Genomic DNA, 23,714 nt, shown 5'->3' on the forward strand with positions numbered 1-23,714 from the left:
GCCCGGACAGCAGCTTCCTGTCTCCTGGCAGCCCCTGCTCTGTGCTCAAAGGGCAACTGTGCCCAAGCGGGAAGCAGGTGCGGGTGCCACGTGTCCCTCTGGGCCGAACGGGCACAAGCGAGACATTCTCTCTGCACTTGGCTCGTTCCCCAAAGCCTGGGAGCACGGGAGCAAGTGTCAGCACACCCTGCGGAAGGGGGGACCCAGGCCCAGCGCAGCCGGACACAGCAGGAGAGACGGACGCTGCAGGGACCAGCTGGTCACCGCCCACTTTGCCCAGAGGGGACACTGAGGCCTGCAGAGGGCATGGGGCTGCCACACGGTCGGGCCCCCTTGCCAGGGCCGGGCCCCAGGCTTCCATACAGCCTCAACGTCGCAGGGGAGCCTCCCAGCCCAGGAGGAGGAGCACGGCCAGGCCTGCCCAGCGGGTGGCTTGACCAGGGCATCTGTTCCAACATCAACTAGCGTCCACACACCCTCCCCGGCAGGGCCCTCCCCGGGAAACCAAGTCACAGAAGGGGAGGTGGAGACCCGGAGAAGGGGGACCTCCAAGAGAAACTGGTCTTCTGGCACCTGGACCCCTGGGCAGGTTCCAGGGCTCGTTCCGTGGCTCGGGAGGGACGGCCACACGTCCTGTGAGGCCAGCCCACTCCTTCCGCACACTCCCCTGGGCCACTGCATCTTGGGGCCTGTCAGAGGCTCAGCCTGCCGGGGGCATTAACGGCACCCAGGTGGCCGGCAAAGCCCCTTGCACAGAATTCTGGCAGGGCCCCCGGGCAGCCCCGTCCCCTCAGACGGGTTCTCCAGCCTGTGCCACGAGCGTCCGCGCCCTGGCCGGGGCGAGCACTGGGGATTACAGACCGCTCTTCCTGGCGGCGTGTCACCTACGGGCCCATCTGCAGAAAGCCCGTGCGGACTGGGGCCGGGCCTCCCAGCCTCGGGCACCCCCCACCCAGTCTGCGTCCGGCCTGAGTTCTCAGTCTACCCTCGGGGCCCCTCCCTGTCACACCCACCATGTGGCCACGAAATTGTCCCACTGGGGGATCCATGTGGGGCCTCCGGCTGGAAGGGCCTGTGGGGTCCAAGCAGCCCACCCTTCGTTTTAGAGGAGCTGCCCTGGCGGTGGGACTTGCCCGTCACCCCCAGAGAAAGAGGGACGGGGGCAGATGCCCTCAGGAGCCGGGTCCTGGCCCGAGGGCCAGGGGTGCAGGGTGAGCGGGGTGGGACTCACCGGCGCCTCGGGAAGGCTGCAGGGCCGCTGGAGGGGTGGCCGGCTCGCCCGGCCCAGCGCGCAGACAAGAGCCCACTGTGCGGTGCTGAGCCCAGGGGCTGGCCGCGCCCCAGGGCTGCGTCAGGACGCCGACTCTCCCCGGGGGGCGGGGGAGGCAGCACAGCTGCAGCCCCCACCAGGGGTGGAGGGCGCCCAGGCCAGCGTTGAGACGGCCCAGGCCAGCCCAGGGCCCCTCTGCACCGGGATGCCCAGGGCACCTGGCCTCCAGGCACACCACAGCTGGGGTCCAGCTGCCCCTCGGCCCCAGGATGCCGCCCCCTTTGGGCCTCGACAGCCACCAGTCCCGTGTCCCTGCTCCCAGGCCTGGCCGGGACCTGGGGGGCCAGCACCCCACCCCAACTTCCTGCGCCTCCCAGGGCAAAGGGTGGAGCCCTGCGCAGCACAGCCACCCCCCAGGGCTCCTGCCAGCCCTGTTCCCGCGGGCCACTCCCGGCCGCTGTCTCCGAAGCAGCTGTGGTGGCCCATGCCCAGCCCAGCGTCTTAGAGGAGGCCACAGGCCCTCGGTGCTACGGTGACAGGGTCTCCAAGGGATCAGCCTCCAGGGGGCTCCCCGGGCCCCAAGGACCCTCCCTCCCCGCGGTGCAGGGCGTGGTCGGCCGCTTCTGCCACATCCAGGGCTTCCGTGGGAAAACAGGGCATCTTGTGACGTGCAGGCCAAGGTGCTAAACCTGCTGTGTCCCATCGGGTCCCCGAGGCCTGAGGGGATTTACTGGGGCACCCGGCGGGAGGATGTGGGACACAGGGAAGGAGGGAGGGCTGGGCTCTGGCTCCCTCTGTCTCATCCGCGTGGCCACGTGGGCCACTCATCAGGGCCACGGCCAGGCCCCAGGAGGGGAGGACTGAGTCCCGGCGGCTGGGACACAGCACGGCACACACCCCTTCTGCGCACACCACGGGTCCTGGCCCGCGGGCAGATGGGTGAGAAGGGGCAGCCTCACTGCCTGGCGGAAGCCCCACCCCAACCAGAATGGAGCAGGCCCACCTCCCGCCTCTCCTACCCCAAGTCCAGGACTGGGGGACAGGAACCAACGCCACCTGCTAAGCGCCCCGGTTCACAGGGAAAGGGAGCCCCAGTTCCCTTGTGAAGCTCCCTCACTGGGCCGACCAAAGGCAGAGGCCAGGTCTCAGGGCAAGGCCGTCTGACCAGGGTGTGTCCGTCACCCGCAGCCCACGGCTCGGCCACTCAGAGATCCCTGGGCACGTCTGAGGCTCTGTCCCCTTGGTGTGAATGCCCCAGAGGGGGAACTTTCCTTACTGTCCTGGAGAAGCCAGAACCTCCCCTCCTGAGCTCAAGGTCGTGGGCTGGACAGCGGCTCAGGAGCCCAGCAGACCCCAGCAGCACAAAGAAGGCCCGGAAATGCCCCTCCCCCAGAAGTTTCCGCCACACCACTGTGCTCCCAGCTTTCCCTGGCTGCACGGTGCTGACGCCGCCCAGACACCCTTTCGGTGGACAACCGGACAGGCTGTTTTCGGAAGGCTCTATTGCAGACAGCAGGCGTGTGCACACTGTGGTGAAGACCCCTGCGTTCCCCTCCAAAAGGACAGTACCGGTTTACCTCCCCTGCAGCCTCGAAGGCAAAGACAAAAGGGCGAATCGCTACGGAGACTTCACTGCTTAGACTGCAGCTGAGAGCAGGACCCACGTCAGGGCTGCAAACGCCGTGGCCGCCGTGCCCGACCCTCCCTCTCCCCCGAGACACCTGTTCTCTGGGCATGACAGCAGCGCTTCTCCTCGCCCTGGGTCCGCTGGCCCCCACCAGCTGGGGGCGGGGGACTTGTTTCCTTCGTTGTGTGACAGTTTCTTACCTGGTGTCTTTTTTGCCTTCTGGGGCCCCAACCCCCCCAAGCCATCCAGATGTCTGGCTGGCGCCGACTCTCAGCAGCGCCCGCGCCATTCTTCCCTGTCTCTGTGCAGTTTGATGAGTCCTTTTTCAGTTTCCAAACATTCTCATTTACTCTCAAATTCATTGCAGTATCTCCTCTAATCTCACCAAAAATCCACCCTTCTCAAAGGTCCCTCCATTCTGTCGGTGTTCAAGGGAGCTGCCTGCTCTGAGCACCGGGGGGCCTGGGCCTTCTGTGAAACGCCGACTCCTGACACGTGTGGGCCCGCCTAGACACGATGGCCTAAGCCTGGTGCCAGCGTCTCAGGCCGAGGGCCCTGGCACAGAAGGACGGGGCAGGCGGGGCCTCTCGGCTGGGATGCAAGAGTGACTACGATTCCCAGGCGCTCCAGGCCCCCTGCCTTTTCCAGGGTGTGTGGTGCTGGCTGACCTGCACCCCACTCCAACCGATGGCCCCCAGGCAGCCAGGGGCCACGTCCTGCCAGCCAGGGGGACTCAGGCCCTCCCCGTGAGTGACAAGGAGGGGCGCCCAGAAGCTGCCTTCTGGTAGCGCATCCAACGTGGCCTCCCACTAACCACGGGTGTGCTGGACACGGGGCCCCTCTGAGCTCTTCAGCGGGTGGGGTGTTTTCTCCTTCACTGCACGGGCGGGGGCTGCCCCAGCAGGGAGCCTGGGCCCCCCCCCCCCCCCCCGCCTGTGCTCAGGCTAAACCACTTGTCTTGTGAGCAATTCTGACATCTCTCAGTCTAAATTTCAGGAGGAGCCACAGATGGGGAGCTGTTCCCAAACACTCCAAAGCCTGGGCTTGTCTTTGTGGCACTGCCTGTGGCTGCTGTGGCCAGTGCCATGTCCCTATGGCCTGAAAATTCAGGGGGTCCTCTCTGAGGTCCTTCAGGGACCCACAGCCCCACTGCCCAAGGCCCCAGGGATTCCCTGGGCTCCGGGAGCTCTGCAGGCAGACTGTGGAACCAGAGTGAAGTATCATTCGCTCTCCTACTCGCGAGACCTTCCATCCAATGCACAGACGCGCAGCTGCACAGCCGCAGACACGCACGCCTGCGGCCCTGGATTTAGGGCCCCCTCCAAGAGGGGCGAGTCCCGGGTGAGCGTCTTCCCTGGAGGCTTCAGTCTCTTCTTCACTCTAGGGCAGGCCCTGCTGGAGCCCAAGGCCTCCGGGACGGCTGCGGAGAGGGGCTGGTGTCAGCTGGAGGCCCTCTCCCTGGCGCCGGCCCCTCTATTCCTCCAGGAACCGGATGTTCTTGGGGGGCTTCTCTGGGAACTGCAGCGAGTACAAGTGGGCCATGTACTGGAGCTCGGGCATCACCAGCCGCTGACACGTGCGCAGCGTGGCGTTGTCCAGGTCCTGCCTGAGGTTGTAGCCCAGGATCTCCGCCTTGCCCGACTGGTAGGGGCGCAGGTGCGGGTCGGTGATCTGCGTCTTGTTCTTGGGCGCCGCGTCCTGCAGGCACAGGGCGGTGAGCTCGCGCCGCCGCGCCCGCAGCAGCGCCACCTCCCTGCGCAGCGCGCGCGGGTCCAGCTCGGCGTGCAGCTGCTCCCAGAAGCTGCGGTTGAAGTGCTGGTACAGGCGCCAGTCCAGGGCGCACCAGCGCTTGGCGCGCTCACGGCTCTCGGGCGCCAGGCTGGTGACGGAGCGCGCGCTGCGCGCGTTGAGCCTGAAGGAGACCACGTCGTCCAGCTGCCAGCGCAGCCGGCGCCGCAGCAGCACCATGGACTCGTCGAAGTGCTCGGCGATGAGCAGCAGCTGGAAGCGCCGCTCCACGTCGGCCAGGCGCGCGCGCACGTAGCTCTCCTTCGCCGGCGCGTCGCGGTCGAAGCCGAAGTCGAACCACATGTTGTTCCTGGCGTAGGCGTTGTTCATTCCCTTGCTGGCGTTGTAGTAGACGTGCGGCGCGGCCAGGAAGGCGTCCAGGCTCTCCACGCCGCGGAAGGCGGGGACATAGTTCTTGTAGTAGATGAAGGAAGACTCCAGCTGGGAGACGGGGTTTCGCAGGATGGAGAAGTAGAAGGTGTCCTTGGGCATGACTTTCTGCACCTGCTCGGAGACAGGCGAGACTGAGACGCGGGCTGGAGACTGGCGGGGGCGCCCGCGGCCGCACCTGCTCCCGAGCCCCGCCCCCACCTTGCGCGGGAGCAGCCAGGCCAGACTCGAGCCTGCGTCCCCTCGCGGTGCTCGGGCATGGGGCTCAGGCCGAGGACACCAGATGGGGCTTCGGGAGGAGGGAGCCCTTGAGCAGAGGCAGGCAGGACAGGGGCAGCCCAGGGGCCTTAGGGCCTGGGTGTGGGGACCGGCCAGCCGCGGGGAGGGCTGCCAGGGTCCCTGGGACTGGGGCCCTCGAGCGCGCCCCCTCTTACAGATGAGGAATCCCGGACCCCGAGGAGCCCCGGGGCCTGCAAGGCTCGCATGGCCGAGGTTCTCGCGGGGAGGGTCTGGGTTCACCTCCCGCTGTGCCCCAACGGAGGTCCCGTTTGCTCGTCACCATTGCCCCGCTGGCGGTCCTACTCCGCGGGAGCAGTGTCCAGGAGAGAGCAGCAGGCGGCCTCCCCACCGCCCAGCGCCCCCCGGCCCTTCCCTGCCCCTCCTCCTGCCCGTCCGGCAGCACACCTGAGCTGCCCACCTGCCCCCCGCAGCCCGCAAGAGGCTCGCACTCCCCGCCTCCAGCCACACCTCCCCCGCGCGTCCCCCGCGCGTCCCCGCACAGGGCAAAGCCCCGGGCTCCGCGGCCTCCCACCGCGCGGGGGCGCCGCGCACCTCGGGCAGGTTGAACCGCAGGTGGTTGCACATGACGTTGAAGCGCCGACGGCCCGCGCCGCTCTGGCTCGCGCCCTCCACGTAGCGCGCCACGAAGAGCCAGGGGTAGCCCAGGTGGAAGTCGGCGCCGGCGGGCAGCGCCGCGGACAGGTTGTGGGTCTCGGCGAAGCGGTAGAGGATGTTGAGCACGGTGCTGCTGGCCGTCTTGTGCGTCTTGAGGAACATGATGTTGGTGACCGGCAGCCCCTGAACGGGGTCCTGGCCCCGGAGCAGCCTGGGGGGGGCAGGGCCGTCAGCGGGACCCCCACCGGCACCCCGACTCCAGGTCGGGCGGCCCACTGGGCAGGCGCCCTGTGCCCCGGTATCGTGACCTCGACGCAGCGACCCCCACGAGACCCCACCCTGCCCCATCACGGTGCTGCCCCCGCTCTGCGCCCCTCCCCCCCAGCCCCTTTAATAAAGGGATTTGTTCCGTGAGGTTTGAGTTCAGTCGAGCGGCCACACTTGGGGATCTGGAGGCCGCGTGTGGCCTTGAGGCCGCAGGCTCATCTGTTCCACCACGTGCCCCTGGCTCAGCCCCGGCCCCAGGAACCCCCGGGGCACCCCAGCCTTCTCTGGGGCTCCCAGGGCACCTGCCTGGCCCCCGCCCATGATCTCAGTCACGTGCGCAGCATTTCTTGGCTGACCCTTCAACCCAGGAAAAGGAAGAGCCCCAAAGCCGAGACCAGGCCCGGCCTGACACTCGGCCAGAGCGGACTCTCGGGCTCCTCCTGTGCCCCATCGTGGCACCCCCCCTAGGGGCCGGGAGCAGCGGGGCAGGGCCAGCAAGCGTGACCGGGGTGGGGACACAGGGCCCAGGGGCCCGCCCAGCCTGGGGGGGGCACAGACACTCTCCTGGGACCCGCCTGCCACAGCTTGGCCCAGGGGGTGCTGGTGCCCCTCCCTCCCCTGGAGATCCAACCGGGGGGGCCCTGGGGCAAGGGGGGGCCAGGGTTTCAAGACCCTCCCAGCAGCCTGGCTAAAGTGGTCTGAGAGGTGAGCAGGGACTGCCACAGGTCTGGCCCTCGTCCTCCCAGACTGCACCCTGGCCTGGCCCAGGCTGACCAGGCCACCTCTGTGGGGAGGAGCCAGGAGCCCTCCCAGAGGCTCCCCTGGCCCCCGGCCGTGCCCCCCAGCGCTGTGAGGCCCCTAAGGGCAGCACTTACGGCGTGAGCAGCTGGACGTTCCTGTGCAGGAAGCCGACCAGCAGGAGCACAGTCAGGGCCAGGAGGAGGAGGACGGCCTGGAAGCACCTGTGGGCAGGGTGACCCCGTCAGTGCCCCAGTCCAGGGCCACACCAGCCCCTGCCCTGCCCCCGCCTCCCCTGCCCTGGAGTCAAACCAGATCCTTGGGCCTCCCCTAATCTCTGCAGCAACCCGTGTGAACATCTGCCGGGCGCCCACCTGTGGGGTGGGGGCTCCACCCCGGCCACCCCCACGGGGCTGCCCGTCCCCTTCCCTGGACTGACTGTGGTGAGACAGAGACCCCGACTGAGCTCGGCACCTCCAGGGTTGAGAGGCTGAGAGGCGGCTGCTATGGACTGAGCTGTCCCCTAAAAGCCCAGACGCTGAAGCCGTGTCGTATTTGGAGGTGATTTGGGCCCTCGGGAGGTGATGAGGGTCGGATGAGGCCCACATGAGGACACACAGAGCATGGCGCCTGGACAGGAAGACAGTCCTCTACAGGACTGACCTGGCACCTGGAAGTGGGGACGCCTGGTTCCACCCACAACAGTGAAATCATGAACTCTGGGTGAGACAGATCTGTCTTCCACAGAAGCCGTCCGCCACGGGAAGGGGCCGAGGCCCTGTTGTCACAACTGAGCGGGGCCCTGAGGTCTGCCAGCTCGCCAGCTCGGAGGTGGCACGGGAGGGCTCCTGCCCATGGCACTTGTCCCCAGGGCGCTCCTCGTGCGCTTCCTGGCCCAGGCCTGGAATCAGCCACGTCTCCAAGGAGCCCTGGGTCCTGCTGGGCGGAAGTGGCCTTCGGGGCCCACAGGCTGGTGCCGGGGGTGCGCAGGGCCCTGAGAAGCTGCCACTTTCTGGGCCCTCCCGGCAGTCAGAGCTGGGAGCTGCACACACAGGCAGTGCCCCGAGAGTGCACACCGGGCCCAGCTCCAGCTTTCAGCAGCCCCTCCTGTACCTCTCGTGGCCGTTCCGCCACACCAAGAGCGTGGGCCCCGTGGGCTCCATGCACAGGCACACATGCACCCCAACAGCAGTGCCAGCGGGGCACACGCCCCTGCGCCCACACCATGCTCCAGGTCCCGCAGACGTGACAGGGGCTGTCCACTCTCCCTTCAACCCCTCAGCAGTAATTCCCATCAGCCCTGCCACGGCCCCACGGCAGAACGTGGCCGAGGCCTCAGTAAAGCTTAGAACCACGATGGCCCGAATCAGCTAGGCCCTGGGGCGGGGCGGGGGAGGGGGAGGGGAGGGCAGCCGCAGCACTGAGGGGAGCCGGCAGGATCAATCGGGGTCTGTATCAGCGGGAGGCACTCGCCTCTGAGGAAGACCCCAGAAGAGGCCCCACAGGGTGGTGGTGCTCTCTGCTGGCCATGACGACGTCAGGACACCCTCCCGGGAAAGCGGTTTGTCATCCCCTCCCACCTAGGTGGGAACGGTAGTTTTACAGCTGCACATAGTTAGTGTTTAACCTCACCTGATAAGGCCCCTGATAAGGCCCGCACTTCCCCAGGCTGGCCGCTCCACACACCCAGCCATCCTTTGTTCCTCAAACTCCGCACCTTGATGGGCTCCTCGCAGGCTCTAATAAAACAGGCGCGCTGGCCACCTGCCACAGCTTTGCTTTTCCTCCGCAATAGCCCCCTTGGAGCACCGTGTGTCTGTCCCCCCTCATCGCCGTGCCTGCCTGAACGAGGAGTCTCAGAGGTCCCCGTGTTTCCGGACACAGGCTCCCCTTCCCAGCAGCGCCTGCAGGGTCAGGGTCAGGGTCAGGGGTCAGGTAGCGGTCGGTGTGGGAGCACCAGGGAAGGCGGCGACCCTAGGCGCAGGGAGGGCAGCCCAGCCAATGCCATGGCCGCCCGGGCCGTGGCAGGGAGTCGATTCCAAGGCTGGGGATGGTGACGTGCTCCGCCAAGCAGAGGGAGGGGTGCGAGGGCCCCTCTCGGGCCTGTGACCGTCCTCACACGAGAGACACACAGACAGACGCTCGTTCTCCAAGGAGAGCCACGGCTGCACCACTGTGGATTCACGGAAAACCACTGAATCGTGCTTTAAATGGGTGAATTCTTTGGTGTGCAAATTACATCTCGATAGGGCTATTTAAAAAAAAATTAATTTAGAAAGTTTTAAAGAGTTCAGCTGCTAAATAAAATGTGAAGGCCAATGATTATACGGGAAAAATTAAATATTGCTGAAAATTATAAACCATGTAACGTTGCATGTGACTGCGTTTAGCTCTCAGGGGCTTCCTGACACCCCATGGATGCTCCCCTCCAGCTGCAGTTGGTCTGCGGAGCTCAGAGCTGGCGGCCAGGCCCTGCCGCTTTTCTCTGGGGTTGGCCAGAGTCGCCGGAGTCTGGAGAGCCTCGGTCAGGGCTTGAAGGCTCCCACCAGGCTCCGGCCGGGTGCCGGGACCGATGGCTGGGCCAGGCGGGGCTGCGGGGGCCGCAGCACACCAGGCCCTGGAAGTGGTGCCACAAACCTCCGCCGCTCTCAAGAGAAAGAGCTGCCTGGACCGAGGGACGACGCAGGATGTGGTGCTGGCCAGTTCCAGGGTGGCCAGTCGGGGACGCTTGAGGCCGAGGCCCTGGGGACCCAGGTGTTCTGTGAGTGCCTGAGGTGGGCAGTTCCAGGCATTTGGGGCAAATTCCTGGGTTTCTGGGTAAGAACCAATAAAAGATCTAAAATTATGGATAATAAACAGTCTTAAGACCTTCCATCTCCAGCTCTGGGAAGCAGCACCCCAGCTTGGTAATTTGAGGGCCAGCAGCAAGCGGTGGCCACCGGGCCCCAGGGCTGCCTACGGAGCAGGGGCAGCTCCCAATGCTGAAGACCCGGGAGCGAGAGCCCGGAGCACAGACCACGGCGCAAAGGCCAAACCGGAGAGGAAGGCACGATGCCCAAGCTCAACGCCTCCCAAATAACAACAGAAAGGGCTGTGCGCAACTCTCCACCCAGGGGCTTTCTTCTGGAAATGTCACGGTGTCCCTGCTGTCAGCTCATCACCCAGGGGAAGCTGGGCCACAGACGCCCCCTCGAGCGCAGGCTCATCTCCCTGCCCTTGGACGGGGCTGGCCTGGGACGCTTTGACCAAGGGGCGGTCCGGAGCGAGGCTGCACCATTTCCAAGGGTGCCCTTAAGAGCTGGTGGCCTTGGCGACCCAAGGAGGCAGCTCTAACCCAGAGGAGGTAAAAGCCCCATGGGGGGAGCCACTGAGCATGTGAGGCCATGGGGCTGACACCCCCATCAGAGCCGCCTCAGGACGTGCCCTGTGCAGCCACAGAGGGGCCACCCCACCAACCGCAGAGCCCTGGAACACCAGCTCCCAGCGCTGCGCCGGGGCCTGTGTGCAGATGACGATTCGCAGACAGCCCCAGGTGGCTGTGTCCCCACCACCCTCCAGGAACCCCTGTTTCCCCCCAGACGCCACTGCTTCACGCTCAACGCCTAGTGTGGTGTCTTTTCTGCCGTGGGACGCACCCCACATGCCATGAAGTCAATGCAGCGGGTCACACCATCCATGGTGGGGGTGCAGTCTTCACTGTCACTGTCAGGGGTGAGCTACGCTCCCAGCAAAACAGGTCCCAGGCAGGATCGTTGCAAGAGATTTGGAAATAATAGAAATAGAGAAATAACAGAGACAGAGAAATAACCGAGACACAGACACCGTATAAAGTGACGTGGGAGCCAGGGGTCCTCCAGCATTCCCGTGAGCTGTGAGGCCACGAGTGAAGTCCCGCATCAGTGTTTATTGGTGCAGCAATTAGTTGCCAGTGGTTACAGATTTGTGCGTACAGATAATTCGTTTAGGTTTTAAGGCTCCCCAGAAGTTTTTAGATATCCCTTAATTAACTCTATCTACATAAGCAAATGGTTACAAAATTTTTCTAAGATAAACTTCTAAGCCCTAAGATAAAATTGTCAATTAGCTAAAAAACTAAACAGAAATGTAGAGATCATAGATTTCTTTATCTAGTTTCTTATTAACTGAGATAAGTGGTCAGGAGTGAAGCAGGAACTGTCCTTGAGGCTAATAGGCTTTAGCTGCAGGGGTCCGTTGGGCTGGCATTCTTTAATCAGTCCTTAAGCTGTGACCCCCTGCCGAGCTCTGCTTACACAAGCGCCAGGCGCTGGCCGCCAGGTCTGGAGACAGGTGTCGCCTTGCATACGCCCCTGACCCGCCCCTGACCCGTGCGAAGCCCTCCTGTGGTCAGACAGCTTTTGGTCTGTGAACTAACATGCTCACAGATTCCTTCAGGGCAAAGCCCTGCAAAACTCCTGAAACCTTTTACGTCTCTTATCTTCCAACATTTCAGAGTAAGAACAGCAGAGAATAAACACAGAACCGAGTACACAGACACAGAGTAGAGTAACGAGAAAACGTCTGAGCACACCACCTTAGGCAAGGCCGAGCACTGTTCTGTGAACCTGTCTTTGGTACAGAATGTGGCCCTGCCCGACACTTCAACCAAGGGAGTCCCCTCGTCCACTGAGAGGGTCTGGCAGGGCCGTGCAGGCCCCTCTGTTCCCCAGTCTTCCTGCCTTCCCTCTGCAGCCCCACCCTGGCTGGACACCTTGCTCCCTGCTCCGGCCATGCCCCGCCTCCCCAGGGCCTGCACTGGCCCCTCTGGGGGCCACCAGGACCCAGCCTAATAGAAGTGACCCTGAGTGGGGCTCCTGAGCCCCCCAAAGCTGGGGCTGAGGACAGTGCCTAGCCCTGCTCCTGCCACACCCCAGCCCACCCCACCCTGCACCCCATTCTGAGGAACAGGAAGACAGAGCAGCCAGAACCCAGAGCCCCCTGAGCCCACCCACCCGCCTCTGGCCTCAGCCCACTTGCTCTCATGTAAGGACAAACACAAATTTTTTAATGTCTTAAATAAATCTTAATTTCCTAGTCCAGAAAGAGAAAGAAATTCTCACCCTAGGCCTTTTCTTTGAGCATTGACTTAACACAAAACTGTGGGAGTGTGAATTCTTTCTTGCCCCTTGAGACGGACACACACCTGTTAAAAGCCGAACAAGACTCCTGCCGGCACCACAGCCAGGACCTGGGGCCGCCCTGCCCCTCCCATGTCCCTGGAGGGCGGGAGCCCAATGTCACAGCACCTGGCTCCCAGCTGCAAACCCACCTCCCGCTGCAAAGACGAGAAACCTGCCTTCCCTTCGGATAAGCCAACTAGCTGGCACGGGCGGCCACCCCGCTCCACAGCCTGGTGAATTTGGGATGAACGTCGAGTGGCCAATGGTGCCGTCGCATCCTCTTACCAGGGACACACTCCCAGCCCGTCGTGTGGCCGGTGCACCTGCCACGCACCCCTGAGCTTCCCGGGGCGGGTGCCGTCTTCCACCCCAGACACCTCCAGGCCGGTGGCCCTAGAGGGAGGCCGCACCCAAGGCCTGTGCCCAGCAGCCTGGGTGTCAGAGCCACTCCCCCAGCCTCTATCCTCCTGTCACTCCGGGTCCCCCATGTGGAGCCGTCCCACTCCCAGAAGCCAGACCCTGTCCACCACAATAGGGTGTGGGGCTGGGGACAGAGAGCAGCCGGCTGGGGGACTTCCAGTGCACCAGTTGCCTCAGCACACAGAGGCAGCGCAGCTGCTAGACAGGCCAAGGCGGATTGTCTCACGGGTCAGGGCTGCCACGGGGCCCGGGGAGCCCCCGGGAGAGATGGCAGCTCCAGCCCCCATTTCTGCCTCTCACCCAGACCCCCAGGTGGCAGCCCTGTGTGCCAGCCACCCCCAGCCCCACCTGGCTTCTACTTGGGCAGCTGTGAAGGTGGGGGGGCCGCAGCCCTGCCCGGACCCCAGTGTAGCTCGGGGGACTGGTGGTCACACGAGGCTGAAGGAGAGGGCCGGCCCCTCACTGGCCAAGCGCGGTCCTGGCACCTCCTTCCTCAGCAGGGGCTGCTTCACGGAGCTCGGGAAACAGGAGGGGTGCACAGCATTTCCAACTCAGCCCTTCCAGAAGCTCCCGCGGCTCTGAGCAGCCCCAGGGCAAACCCCCCGTCTGGGAATGTGCCCGGGAAGAGTGCGCGCCCTGCACACCCTGGCACACCCTGGCAGCTGCTTGGACCTCTGCCCGCCCAGTCCTGGGCTAACACCCTCCTCCCACCCCGGCCCCTGCTGGGACAAGCTGCAGTCCTAGGTCAGCAGAAAGACCTGTAGACCCTCGAGGGTACAGACACAGCCTGCAGCCTCTGGCCATGGTGGCCCCACCAGCACCACGGAGACCACCAGGGCCGCCCGGGCCAGAGCCTGCACTGCCGGCCACTGGCTGAGAAGGAGTGGACAGCACTGTCTCGGGGAACTGCATGAGTCACCCCCAAACAACACATTCTGCAAGGAGGGGCCCGGGTGACACCCCTGACAGCAGGAAGGTCTCCCTGAGCTTCTCTCTCTGGTTGTCGGACCACAGGGCTGGGCACTCGGCCTGGCCTCCCATGGGCTCCACACCACATCTTCTCCACGCAAGAGTTCCCCAGGTGAATGCGCCCAAGTCAAGGGTCACCCCAAACCTTGCGGTAGCTGAGAAGTTTGCACTTAATCATCACAAGCCAGGAGACCTCTCTGGGCATGACCCGAGTGGGCACTTTGCAGCCAAGGGTCCTGGGGGGGGGGTCCAGGTCTCCTTGCCCAGCAGGCAGGGCTCACAGCGCTGGAGGCCAGGCCAAGGCCCCACTTGGGTGGGCAGAGACTCCGATCTCTGTGCCAGGCAGCTCCTCTGACCACCCAGGCTGCTGGGCGGGGCTGCCAGGCTGCGCCACTAGCCCTCTGTCCCGGGCTGTCCACTCCCGCTGCCCATCCACGGGCTAGAGCCGGGCCAGGAGTGGGAGCCTCCACGGCTTGCACGGTTCTGGGAAAATAAACAAAAGGCCGGGGGAGGTCAGGGCTGTGGGGAGACTCAGGCCCTCTCTCCGGGGGGCTTTGTGCTGCGACCGTGCGCTCAAAGGAGACTGACTGGGACGCTCAGGGCCGCTGCCACCTGCCCGGCCTTTGTGTCAGGAAGTGCAGCCTGCGTGGCGATGGCGGGAAGCCTGTCCTGCCTGCAACGGCCCAAAATTCCCACCCAGGCTGTGCCCACAGAGGCTGGGTGGGGGTCCACGTGGGTGTGCCCTGGCTACCCACTGCCAGCCACCTCAGGGGGCCCTGGGGCAGCCCCAGGGGCCAGGGGACGTGGCCCCAGCTAATGGGGCCAGCTGACCTGCAGCCTCCACACCCCTTCTTCACGGTGTGGCGACGTCCACCAGAGGGGTCCCCAGCATGGTCCGGGCCACGAGGCTGACCCTCCCGCCCCTCGGCCACACGACGGAGGCCCCTCAGCCAACAGCCCTGGCGCTGGCCCGAGTCGCGCCTTAGAAGAGGTTGATGACGTTGGCGACTGTGGGTGCCACAGGGGAGGCAGAGGCTGGGGAGTGCTCAGGGCCCTGGTCCAAACTGCACCGGATCTCCCAAACTGGGGGCGAGCCAGGGGGTGAAGTGCAAACCGGGGGTGAAGTGCAAACCGGGGGGGTGAAGTGCAAACAGGGGGTGAGCCGGGCGGGTGGGGCGCAAAGCACTTCTCGGCCACACCCACCTCCCTCCAAACCTGAACTCCCCTCTGCTGTGGAAGGGGAAACGGGCCGCACCGCGCACGGTCCAGGCGGGCAGGGACAGGCGCCCGACCCGCGGGGGTCTTGCTCCAGCTTGCGCGGCCCCCGCCCCGCGAGCATCGTTCCATGCACACACCAGCCCAGCGGCCCTGACAGGTGCCAGGGGCTCGTGCCCCTGCACTCCACAGACGCCGGAGGGAAGGTGAGTCCTGGAGGTCCCGGACCCCGCCCAGGCGGTCAGCCCAGACGCCCAAGAGGCCCCCTGCCTTGGTGCTGGGGGTGCAGCTTTCTCACCAGGCCCCACATCCCCCCAAATCCAGAACCAGCCCAGGTGGGGCAGGACCAGAGGGGCTACTCCGCTGTCTGGAACAAAGCCAGAGGAGGTAGAATTTGGGGACATATAAGTGAGAATATCCCCCAATCCCAACTTCCTTTTAAAGACGAACACAACTCACTTCTGTCAGCCTGTTGGACCATCCAAGCCTTAACGCACCTCCGTCCACCCGCAAGGGCCCAGCCACTGCCCTCTGCCGTACCTGTGCGAGCCGCCCAGCGCGGACGGCATCCTGACCTCCATCCAGGCGAGGCCCAGGCTCTGGCGCCCTGGGGTCCCACCACCTCGACTGTGGCACAGAAAACTGGAAACCCTCAGTGCTCACCTGCTGGCTCACACGGGAGGCCACACCCTCCGTCCCAGCCTCTCCCTGAGGGCCGGGCCGCTGTCCTGGGCACGGCCCGCCCAGGGCTCCTTCCCTGGTCTCGCCAGGCGGGACGCTGACAGCTGACGGCCAGGCTCGGGGGACGGCCACTTGCCCACCCGCCCGCAGGGGTCAGCGCCGTCCCCACCCAACGGGACAGGCCTGGGGGCCCAGAACCCAGGACACGCACGAACATCCTCGCCTCGGTCTGTGTGCGAGAGGAAGGCCAGCTGGGCCGAGAGCTCTGAGGATGAGTGTGGGAAGCACCAGATCAAATTCCAGACGCTCCTCCTTCCTCCTCCTCCTCCTCCGGCTTTGCAGGAGGTGAAACTCTGGCCACTTCCAAACCGTGAGCTGGAAAACCTTTCAAAAGAGGACACTGAAGTGGAAAATTAATACAAATATTGATTCAGATTTTACTGCGTCAAAGTTCTTTTCTTTCTTCAGGAAACAGACATAATTCTGAGGCAAACAACAAACCAAGCAAACGTTTCCAACATTTTGACCAAGTGTTAAGTCCACGCACAGGAAGGTTTCTTGCAGGCCAAGCAGAAAAAGACAAACACCACAGAACCACCGGTCCCGACTCCTCGGGGCCCCTCACCCCTGCCGGCCAGCCCTGGCATCCGCGTGCCCGGACACCCTTCCCTGCACGGCTCGGCCGGCCCAGCCGGGCGCTGCCTTCCCTCAACACCCCTCCATCCGCGCCAGCGGAGCCCCGAGTCCCAGCGGGCCAAGCCCGTGGCGGCCTCCACCCCAGCCAGTGCGTGGCGTCGGCGGGGTGGGGGGTGGGCCCCACTGTGGCCCCTGAGGTAGGATGGGCCGAGGGGCTTGAAGGAGAGAGCCCCCAGCCTTCCTGCCACCCAGACAGCCGCGAGGACAGGGGCTCTGGAGACTCCCGGCCTCTGTGGCATCGGAGACCCTCCCAGCAGGGTGCCCGGCCCCCTCTCGCCCGGGGTTCAGCTGGCGCTAAGGCTCCTGCCCCGCTCGCCACCGCCGCCTGCACCCTGGCGGGCACTGTCTCTGAGCTCAGCACAGACCCCTCTGCAGACCCCCATAGCAGCCCCCCAGGCCTGAGTGCCGGGCCGGCAGAGCAGCTCTCCTGGTGCCAACGCGGGCAGGTGGGCCGCCGGGGCCTCACCGCTCCACCAGACACTTCCACCCTCCGCATTCCACCATCCAGAGAAACTGGGGGGCTTGTTCCACCTTTAGGGGAGACCCTCCCCTGCTTCTCCACCCAGTCTGCCCAGGACTCCACAGGCTCGGCCCAGAAACAAGACGATCACCCCTCGTGTGTCCGTGCCCCAGGGCCACTGAGGCCAGAACCTGGCGCCTCCCTCCCAGGTAGGGTCCCCGGCTCCCCGGTCCCCAGTGACTCTGGCCTGAGCTAGAAGAGCAGGCGTGGTCCCCGCCTCCAGCCCCCTCGCCCACCCGGCACAACATGCAGTGCAGCCCGCAAGGGGCAGGGGACGCAGGCCCAGGTAGGGGCAGGGGACGCAGGCCCAGGTAGGGGCAGGGGACGCAGGCCCAGGTAGGGGCAGGGGACGCAGGCCCAGGTAGGGGCAGGGGACGGCGGCCACCGGTGAGGGTCCCAGAGCCCCACTGAGACAGAGGGTCTGCTGGGCCCCGGGTGGATGGTGACTCGGCAACACCAACAAAATGCACACGGTGATGTTGGAGCAGACACCACACCTCGGGGCCACTGGAGGTCCCCACGGCCACCCCCTCCCTGCCCGCCCACCGCCACTTCGTGTACATGACGGTTGCATGTGCCTGGGGCCCCGCCTCCCTCCCTCATCCTGTGGGTCACCATGTGTGGGGCACGTGGCCTGGGTCCCAAAAGGAGGGACACCTCCCGGTCAAACCCAAGACGGTGGCCGGAGAGCGCAGGCTTCCTTCTGCCGTGGGCAAGCCCGGCGCTGCCTCGGGCCGGCTGAGGGCAGCGGAGCAGACGCCGTCAGTTCTCGGCCTCTGGGTTTCAGAGCTCAGGTCTGGGGCTCAGGAAGGAAAGGCTTTCTGTCCCCGAGCAGGACAGTGGGTGACCGTGGGCCAGGGGCTGGCGGGACCCGTGGCAGGAGGGGCTCCAGGCCGGAGGCTCCTTCCAGCCCATCCATCACCAGCCCGGGGCTCAGTAGGGACGGGCAGGAGGCCCGAGGCCACAGTCCCCACGCCCTGTGCCCCGGAGGGTGCCCAGTTCCCTGGTCTCTGCTTTCCGGGGTCAAGGGGTGAATTCTCTCCACCGAGCAGAGCAGGTGTCACCCCTTCCACCGGTCACCTCGACACCTCTGGCCACCTGCACCCCCATTTCCCTCACTGTGCCGAGGGCCCTGTGGCTGTGGAACCCAGAAGGTGGCTCCAGGTGCTGTGCCCTCTGCCCAGAACAAAGGGAACATCGTCTCACTTCCTGGGACCCCCAGAGAACACCTGTTCCCACACCTGCTGGCACAGGGCCAGTGGGGACAGGGCCTCCCGCCCGGCAGGTGTGGGCAAGTCAGGGCCAGCACGGCCGACTGCAGCCCTGCCCACAGGCACCTGGGCTCTGGCCCGTGCCCAGACCACGTCCAGGCACACCGAGAAGCTCCCCCCAGCCTGCCACACCGGCGCTGTTCTAGAAACTTCATGGCGACTCTGTTGGCCCGCGGGGCAGCTGGGCAGACACAGCTGGTGCTTGCTGGAGGGGCTGGCACTCGGGGAGGAGTGGGGTGCGCCGGGCAGAGCCAGCGCGAGTGTGAGGCTGCACAAGCCTCCGGCCCGCCGTGGTGGGGCCGCCCAGGCCCTGAGCCTGTGCCGGGACCTGCCGCAGCCGCTCCTCCCCAGACCCCTGAGGTCCAGGGGCCAGTCCTGGGGCACCACTGCCAGGGACCCGCATCTGCCCAGAGTGGGGTATGGGGCAAGACGATGGGGGCCTCTGGGGCCGTCCCAGGACTCGGGTTCGCACCCGCGGGCCCTGAGGAAAAGCGACCAGGTGGGCTCAGGTCTGGGAGCTGCCCCAGGAGGGACCGGCCCCAGGGCCCAGGTGTCAGGAGGGTCCTGCCAGGACAGCCTCCCGTGGGCCTGCCACCCCACACGCCCCAACACGGGTGACTCGAGCCCCTGCTCCAGCCCGAGAGCCTCCAGCCCTCCCAGCCAGAATGGCACCGTGGTGTGACTGTTTGCTCTTGGCGGCCCTGGCCAGCTCCTTGACGGAGGGGTTCTCTTTCTACTCCTGTGGGTCACCTGGGAGGGGCCCAGCCACCACCAGGCAGCTTCAGGGTCCCCAACATTTAGCAACAGCCCAAGGGACCCAGGCCGAAAGCAGGGCCTTCTCGGTCCCAGATGCCCAGAGGCAGCAGGATGGACCCGAACCTGCAGGGGTCGTCGCCAGGGGGCCGACAGGCTGCGCCAGGTGAGCACGGCCCGGCGAGTGGGCACCGGGGCACAGCACCCAACGTGAGGGCCGTCACCAGTCAGTGGGGTCCGCCAGGGGCCAGGCACACCGCCCTGCAGGCCTGTCACCTCTGCTGCACACGGCCAGTCCTGGCAGACGTCCTCGGGGGCCTGCGGGCCACAGACCCCAACCCTTCCTCAGAGCCCTCTGGGTCCACAGCCCTGACAGCCCTGACCCCGACGGCCCCAGGCGGGTCCATCCTTCTGCGCACAGGGGCAGCTCTGGAGGACGAGGACGCCAGCCACCTGCCCCCACTCCACACTCCCTGGCTGAGACCAGCCCCCCACAGCCCAGCTGGGGCTTCCTCCCGCCTGGGACCGCCCTCCTCATCCTCAGCCCCCTCGGCCCCCTGCCCGGCCTCGTTATGCAACAGGGTCTCAGGTAGCAGCAGCTTAGAGGCCTGAAGAGGAAATCACAGCCTCCCCTAATCCCGGCAGGACAGTCTGGGGACAATCCCTGCCCGGCCCACACAGGCGGAACCTGTCCCCAGAGGCGTGGCTGTGCCTGCCTCATGGCCAGGTCCGCGTCACTGCAGACGTCACGGCCTTGGCGTTGGCTTTGGACTGTGGACCAGAGATGCCCAAGGCCGTCACGTGGCCCTGGGAGAGCCGTCTCCACGGGGCAGCTTCCCCGGGTTTCTAGGTCACCAAAAAACACTTTTAGTCTGTGTCAACCAGCGGACTCTGAGAGGCCTGTAGTCAAGCCAGACAGAAGGGGGTTTTGTGTTTCCTGCTGGTCCTGACCGGGTTTTCTGGGTGTGTGAGCACACACGGCCTCCCTGTCCCGGGGAGTGTGTGTCTCATCACAAACTCAAGCTTGGCCGGCGGGTCTCCCGTCCCTTTGCCTGGCTGTGTCGCGCGGCGCCAGCTCTCAGACACCACCCACCTTACGATCTGCTATTTACAGGCACAAAAAAGTGCTTGCCTACTTCCGGCCCCACGGTCACTGCCGGGCCCCGGCAGGGTGGCCGCAGCCTCTCCCTCCTCCGACACGCCTGCCCACGCAGAGGCCCCGCTCTCCACATCCAGAGGGCACCAGGGCGGGACTGGTCCCCCACCCGCCAGCATCCTCCCGCAGGCAGGTGCCGCGCTGAGCCCGCGTCTCCGTGGGGAGCCTGGCGCTGGCCGCCTCAGAGCACGGGAGTCAGCACGGAGGCCACAGCCAGTCTGGGACTCGCACAGCCCTGGGGCCGTGTAGCCAGAGCAGGAAGCAGCTTAGTAACACCAGCACCTCGGCCTGCAGCTGCCACCCGGCTGGGGCAGCGCCCGACCCGGCTGCAGCCCGAAGTCCTGCCCAACAGGGACCACAAGGCCCAGGGCAGAGCTGAGGGCCAGAGGCTGGGAGCCAGGAGCCGTCTGCCGACCGCGGGAGGGCGGAGGCCCAGGACAGCAGGGCCCCGTGCTGGGCTCCGTGGGGGCTGCTCACGGGAGCTCAGCCAGGGACGTGGAGGACCACGGAGCCGGCTCTCAGGCCTGTGCGGCAGGGGGAAGCTGGGGGCTACCGCGCCAATCCCTCGGCAGGGAGCGGCCGGGTGCCACGACACACCCACACTGCTGGGCCAGGGGCAGGGGCAGGAAAGTGACCCTGTGCCGTAAGGTCGTGCTGGGGCCGAGACCCCCCTGGGAGACCTCTGCCAGGATGTGGCCCATCCACAGCCAGGGGACCCTGCTGGGCAGGTGCCCTCCGAGGGGCAGTGGGCAGGGGTGCGTGTCCTCCTGGGAGCAGGCTGCCTGCGTACCAAGGCCCCCGGGGACAGGGGCCACCTCCAGGGCCACATGGCTCCCTCGTCCCCAACAGGACAGTGGATGGGGACGGGGTGGGGGATGGGGACGCCCCGATGGCCGGGGTGTTCTGGGAGTGAGACACACAGGCACTTCGTGACGGGCTTTTACCAGGTGATTTTCCAGCAACAGAGCAAGGAGGAGGCTGTGATCAATTCACATGTTTCCTGGAAATTCGCGACAGCCAGGAGGAGACACGTGTGCAGCCTCCCAGGCCGAACGTCCACAGCCCGCCCGTTGCCCCTGGGCCATGGATGAACAGGGTCCCCAGGCCAGGTCAGGTGGCTGACGGGGCGCAGTCCCCGAGCCGTCCGTGTGTCCTGGGGCCTGAGCGGCAGCACCCGGCGCTCTCCGCAGACGCAGGATGCGAAAGGCTGGCATGGGCAGGCGACCTCGGCGACCACACCTCGCTCGGAGGAAGTCTTCCCAACGGACAGGCCCCCTAGAAAGTGGGGAAGTGGTACATACTGTCACCCAGGCCACGTATGACCCACGTCACCTGCCCTAGGACAGCCACAGCCGCCGGTCCAGGTTCAGCAGAGCCTCGGGCCATCGGGGTCGCCCGGGGGCCCCCCGGCAGCAAACAGGCGGAACCACCACTGGGCACCCTCGAGGGCTGCTGCGGACACCGCGGGACCCCAGGGCCACCACAGAGCAGGTGTCGAGACCCAGCCTGTCTCTGAGGGGCACAGCGCCCACCACCCGGCCAGCCCGCAGAGGAGGGGCGGGTGGCTCTCCGCTCTGCGCAGCCCCAGGACAGCCAGGCCACGGGCAGCTCCTGCCGGAAAGCCGCTCCCAGCTCCTCCAGCCAGCGACGGGGCCACCGTGCCGGCTGCTGGCTCACGGGCCGGGAGGCCTCTGCGCCCACGCCAGCCCGGGTGTCCATCCCAAGCTGGCAAAGCAGAGCGGGACCGCGGCCCCTTGGGATCTCACTGACCCAGACACACCTCGGCCGCAGGGAAGGGGCCCGTCAGGCCCAGGTGGGCAGCGTCTTGTAGGGGTTCAGGATGCCCTTGGGGTCCAGCAGGGCCTTGAGCTGGCACATGAGCCGCAGGGCTGCGGGGGGCTTGCTGTAGCCGAGCGCGTCCCTCTTCTTGAAGCCCACGCCGTGCTCGGCGCTGACGCTGCCCCGGTGGGCGGCCGTCCACTCGTACACGTGGGGCTCCAGGGCGGCCAGCAGCGGCTCGCTGAAGGCCTCGGCCGTCACGTTGAGGTGCAGGTTGCCGTCCCCTGGAAGGGCGGGGCACGCGGGTCAGGCTGGGCGGGGTGGCCCCCAGGCCCCTCCCTGACCGTCCCTGAGGCCCCCCCCCCCCCCCGGGAGCCCCCGCCCTGGACGTGCCACTCCTGGCTTCTGCTGCCCCTTCCTCAGCGCCCCACCCCCGTGCCCCATCGCTCTGCCTTCCCCGTGAGTGACCTCACGCCCCGCCCCTGTCCTGGCCTGAGAGCCCGGCTGGGGGCCCGGCCAGAGCGGCTCTGCCTGGACACCCTCGCCCCACGGACGCCTCCCCAGAGCTGCCAGCGGCCCCCGCTGCAGACAGAGTCCCGGCTCCGCCAGCCACCTCCCCTCTGGCCCACTCACCGCCCACAGAGACTCCAGGGCTCTGGCTTCTGAGAACCGTCCCAACATGGCCTGGCCCGTGCACCTCCCATGCACCCCCCATGCACCTCCTCTCCCAGTGGTCCCAGAGTAATGACAGGGGACAGGAGACCAGCCCACGTCAGTGGACAAGAGACCACGGAGTCCCGGCCCCAGGAGCAGCAGCTGGACTCTGGCGGAGGCGCACGTGGCCTGGCTGGGTGGGGGCGGCGAGGGGGGCTGGGAAGAGACGGACCCTGCGTGACGAGACCAGGGACTGGCGTTTGGATGAACAGCCAGGAGCCCCGGGCTCGACAGCTCACGAAGCCGCAGGGCAGGAGCGTGCATACCACAGACGCTTCCGGGTGGACCTGGCACACCCAGACTCACAGGCCAAGGTGGGGGGGCCCCGGGAGGACCCCTGGGGGAGGAGAACGGGACAGGGCGCAGCTGGGAGAGGCCGCCCCGAAACAGCACGTCGGTACTCGGGCCACTTTGACGTGACCCCGGCTGACATGCGTCCCGTCTGAAAGCAGGACGTGAATGTACAAAGACAGAGGTGTCCCCTCCCCTCTGCCAGGAAGGACAAAAGCTGACAACCAAAGTCAGCGCCTGGCCCTTCCCGGCCTGGAGATGGTGCCAGGGGACCCATGTGCGAAGCTGCACCCACCGGCGCCGTCTGCCGCGGCTTGCCTGCCCCCAGGGAGCCGCCCCGGGGCCTCAAGCCCTCTGGTCTGACTGGGGACGTCTCTAGAACTGTGCTGGTCGCTGCTGCAGACGCTGCGTCAGCTGAACGCAAAGCCACGTCTCTGAGAATGACTCCTTCCTGGGGCATCTCCCATGAACACGTGAAATCCACGTCAGTAAACTTCTGTTCGTATTTCTTACTGATCTGGCTCTAGTTACGGGCTCCATCCCAGCTGAGAGCTGTGAAACCCGAGGGGAAACGCCACCTTCCCCTGAGGGCCTCTGGTCAGGCGTTGGGGGCCAGACACCCCGCCCCCGACACACTCCCCACGGACACAGTCTCAGGGTGGAGGACAGAACCGACCCCAGGGGCCTGCCGGGGAGAAGCGGCTGTGGAAGCCGGAAGCCCGCAGGGCAGTCGCGCAGCTCACGTCTCGGTCAGGGCTGGGCCACACGTACCTCCGTGGTCGCATCAAATCACGGGCTGGGCGTGTGGCTCACGCCTGCCGTCCTAGCACTTTGGGAGGCCGAGGCAGGAGGACCCCTGGACCCAGGAGTTCGAGGCTGCAGTGAGCCGTGGAGACACCACCACACTCCCGCCTGTCCAGAGATCACAATACAGCGAAAAACTTCCTACCCCCCAGTGACACCACGGCCCCCGGAAAACAATCACTTTGCCTGCTCATCCGTTCGGTGGCCCGAGTGCACCATGTGTGTGTCAGGAGCAGGGCGCAGCTGCGCCCCAGGCCCTCGTGTGAACTCGCCGCTCGCTGACCACCCAGAGCAACTTCCAGCCCCGCGACTCCGTCCGTGGTGAGTTTGGAA

The 23,714-nt window shown here is 66.0% G+C and overlaps 2 protein-coding genes across 4 annotated transcripts in view; both read right to left on the reverse strand.

Annotated features, from left to right (window-relative positions):
- Window positions 1–3,844: 3,844 nt before the first annotated feature.
- On the reverse strand, window positions 3,845–15,364 carry GAL3ST2 (galactose-3-O-sulfotransferase 2). The gene is made up of 4 exons (XM_069465368.1): window positions 15,257–15,364; window positions 7,112–7,198; window positions 5,907–6,180; window positions 3,845–5,189 (listed from the first exon to the last, which is right to left on the reverse strand). Exons 1-4 carry the CDS (start codon window positions 15,295–15,297, stop codon window positions 4,371–4,373), a joined length of 1,221 nt encoding a protein of 406 aa, XP_069321469.1. The 5' UTR covers window positions 15,298–15,364; the 3' UTR covers window positions 3,845–4,370.
- A 5,649-nt stretch (window positions 15,365–21,013) lies between these two features.
- Window positions 21,014–23,714, reverse strand: part of D2HGDH (D-2-hydroxyglutarate dehydrogenase) — a 33,763-nt gene continuing 31,062 nt past the window's right edge. For all 3 annotated transcript variants that reach the window (XM_069465371.1, XM_069465370.1, XM_069465372.1), the window contains 2 exons: window positions 21,574–21,856; window positions 21,014–21,068 (listed from right to left, as the gene is read on the reverse strand). In XM_069465371.1, the coding sequence (XP_069321472.1) occupies window positions 21,597–21,856 (260 nt within the window). In that variant the 3' untranslated portion in view covers window positions 21,014–21,068; window positions 21,574–21,596. The remainder of the gene's footprint in view (window positions 21,069–21,573; window positions 21,857–23,714) is intronic.

Source organism: Eulemur rufifrons, chromosome 1, assembly GCF_041146395.1.
Source record: "Eulemur rufifrons isolate Redbay chromosome 1, OSU_ERuf_1, whole genome shotgun sequence".
NCBI lineage: Eukaryota > Metazoa > Chordata > Mammalia > Primates > Lemuridae > Eulemur > Eulemur rufifrons.

Bases quoted from the DNA above. Each gene is read 5' to 3' on its own strand.
- GAL3ST2 (XM_069465368.1), bottom strand. From the start codon at position 15,297: ATGGAGGTCAGGATGCCGTCCGCGCTGGGCGGCTCGCACAG. The intron at 7,199-15,256 runs GTACGGCAGAGG...CCCTGCCCACAG, and splicing joins GCGCTGGGCGGCTCGCACAG to GTGCTTCCAGGCCGTCCTCC. The intron at 5,190-5,906 runs GTGCGCGGCGCC...GTCTCCGAGCAG, and splicing joins TGCGGTTCAACCTGCCCGAG to GTGCAGAAAGTCATGCCCAA.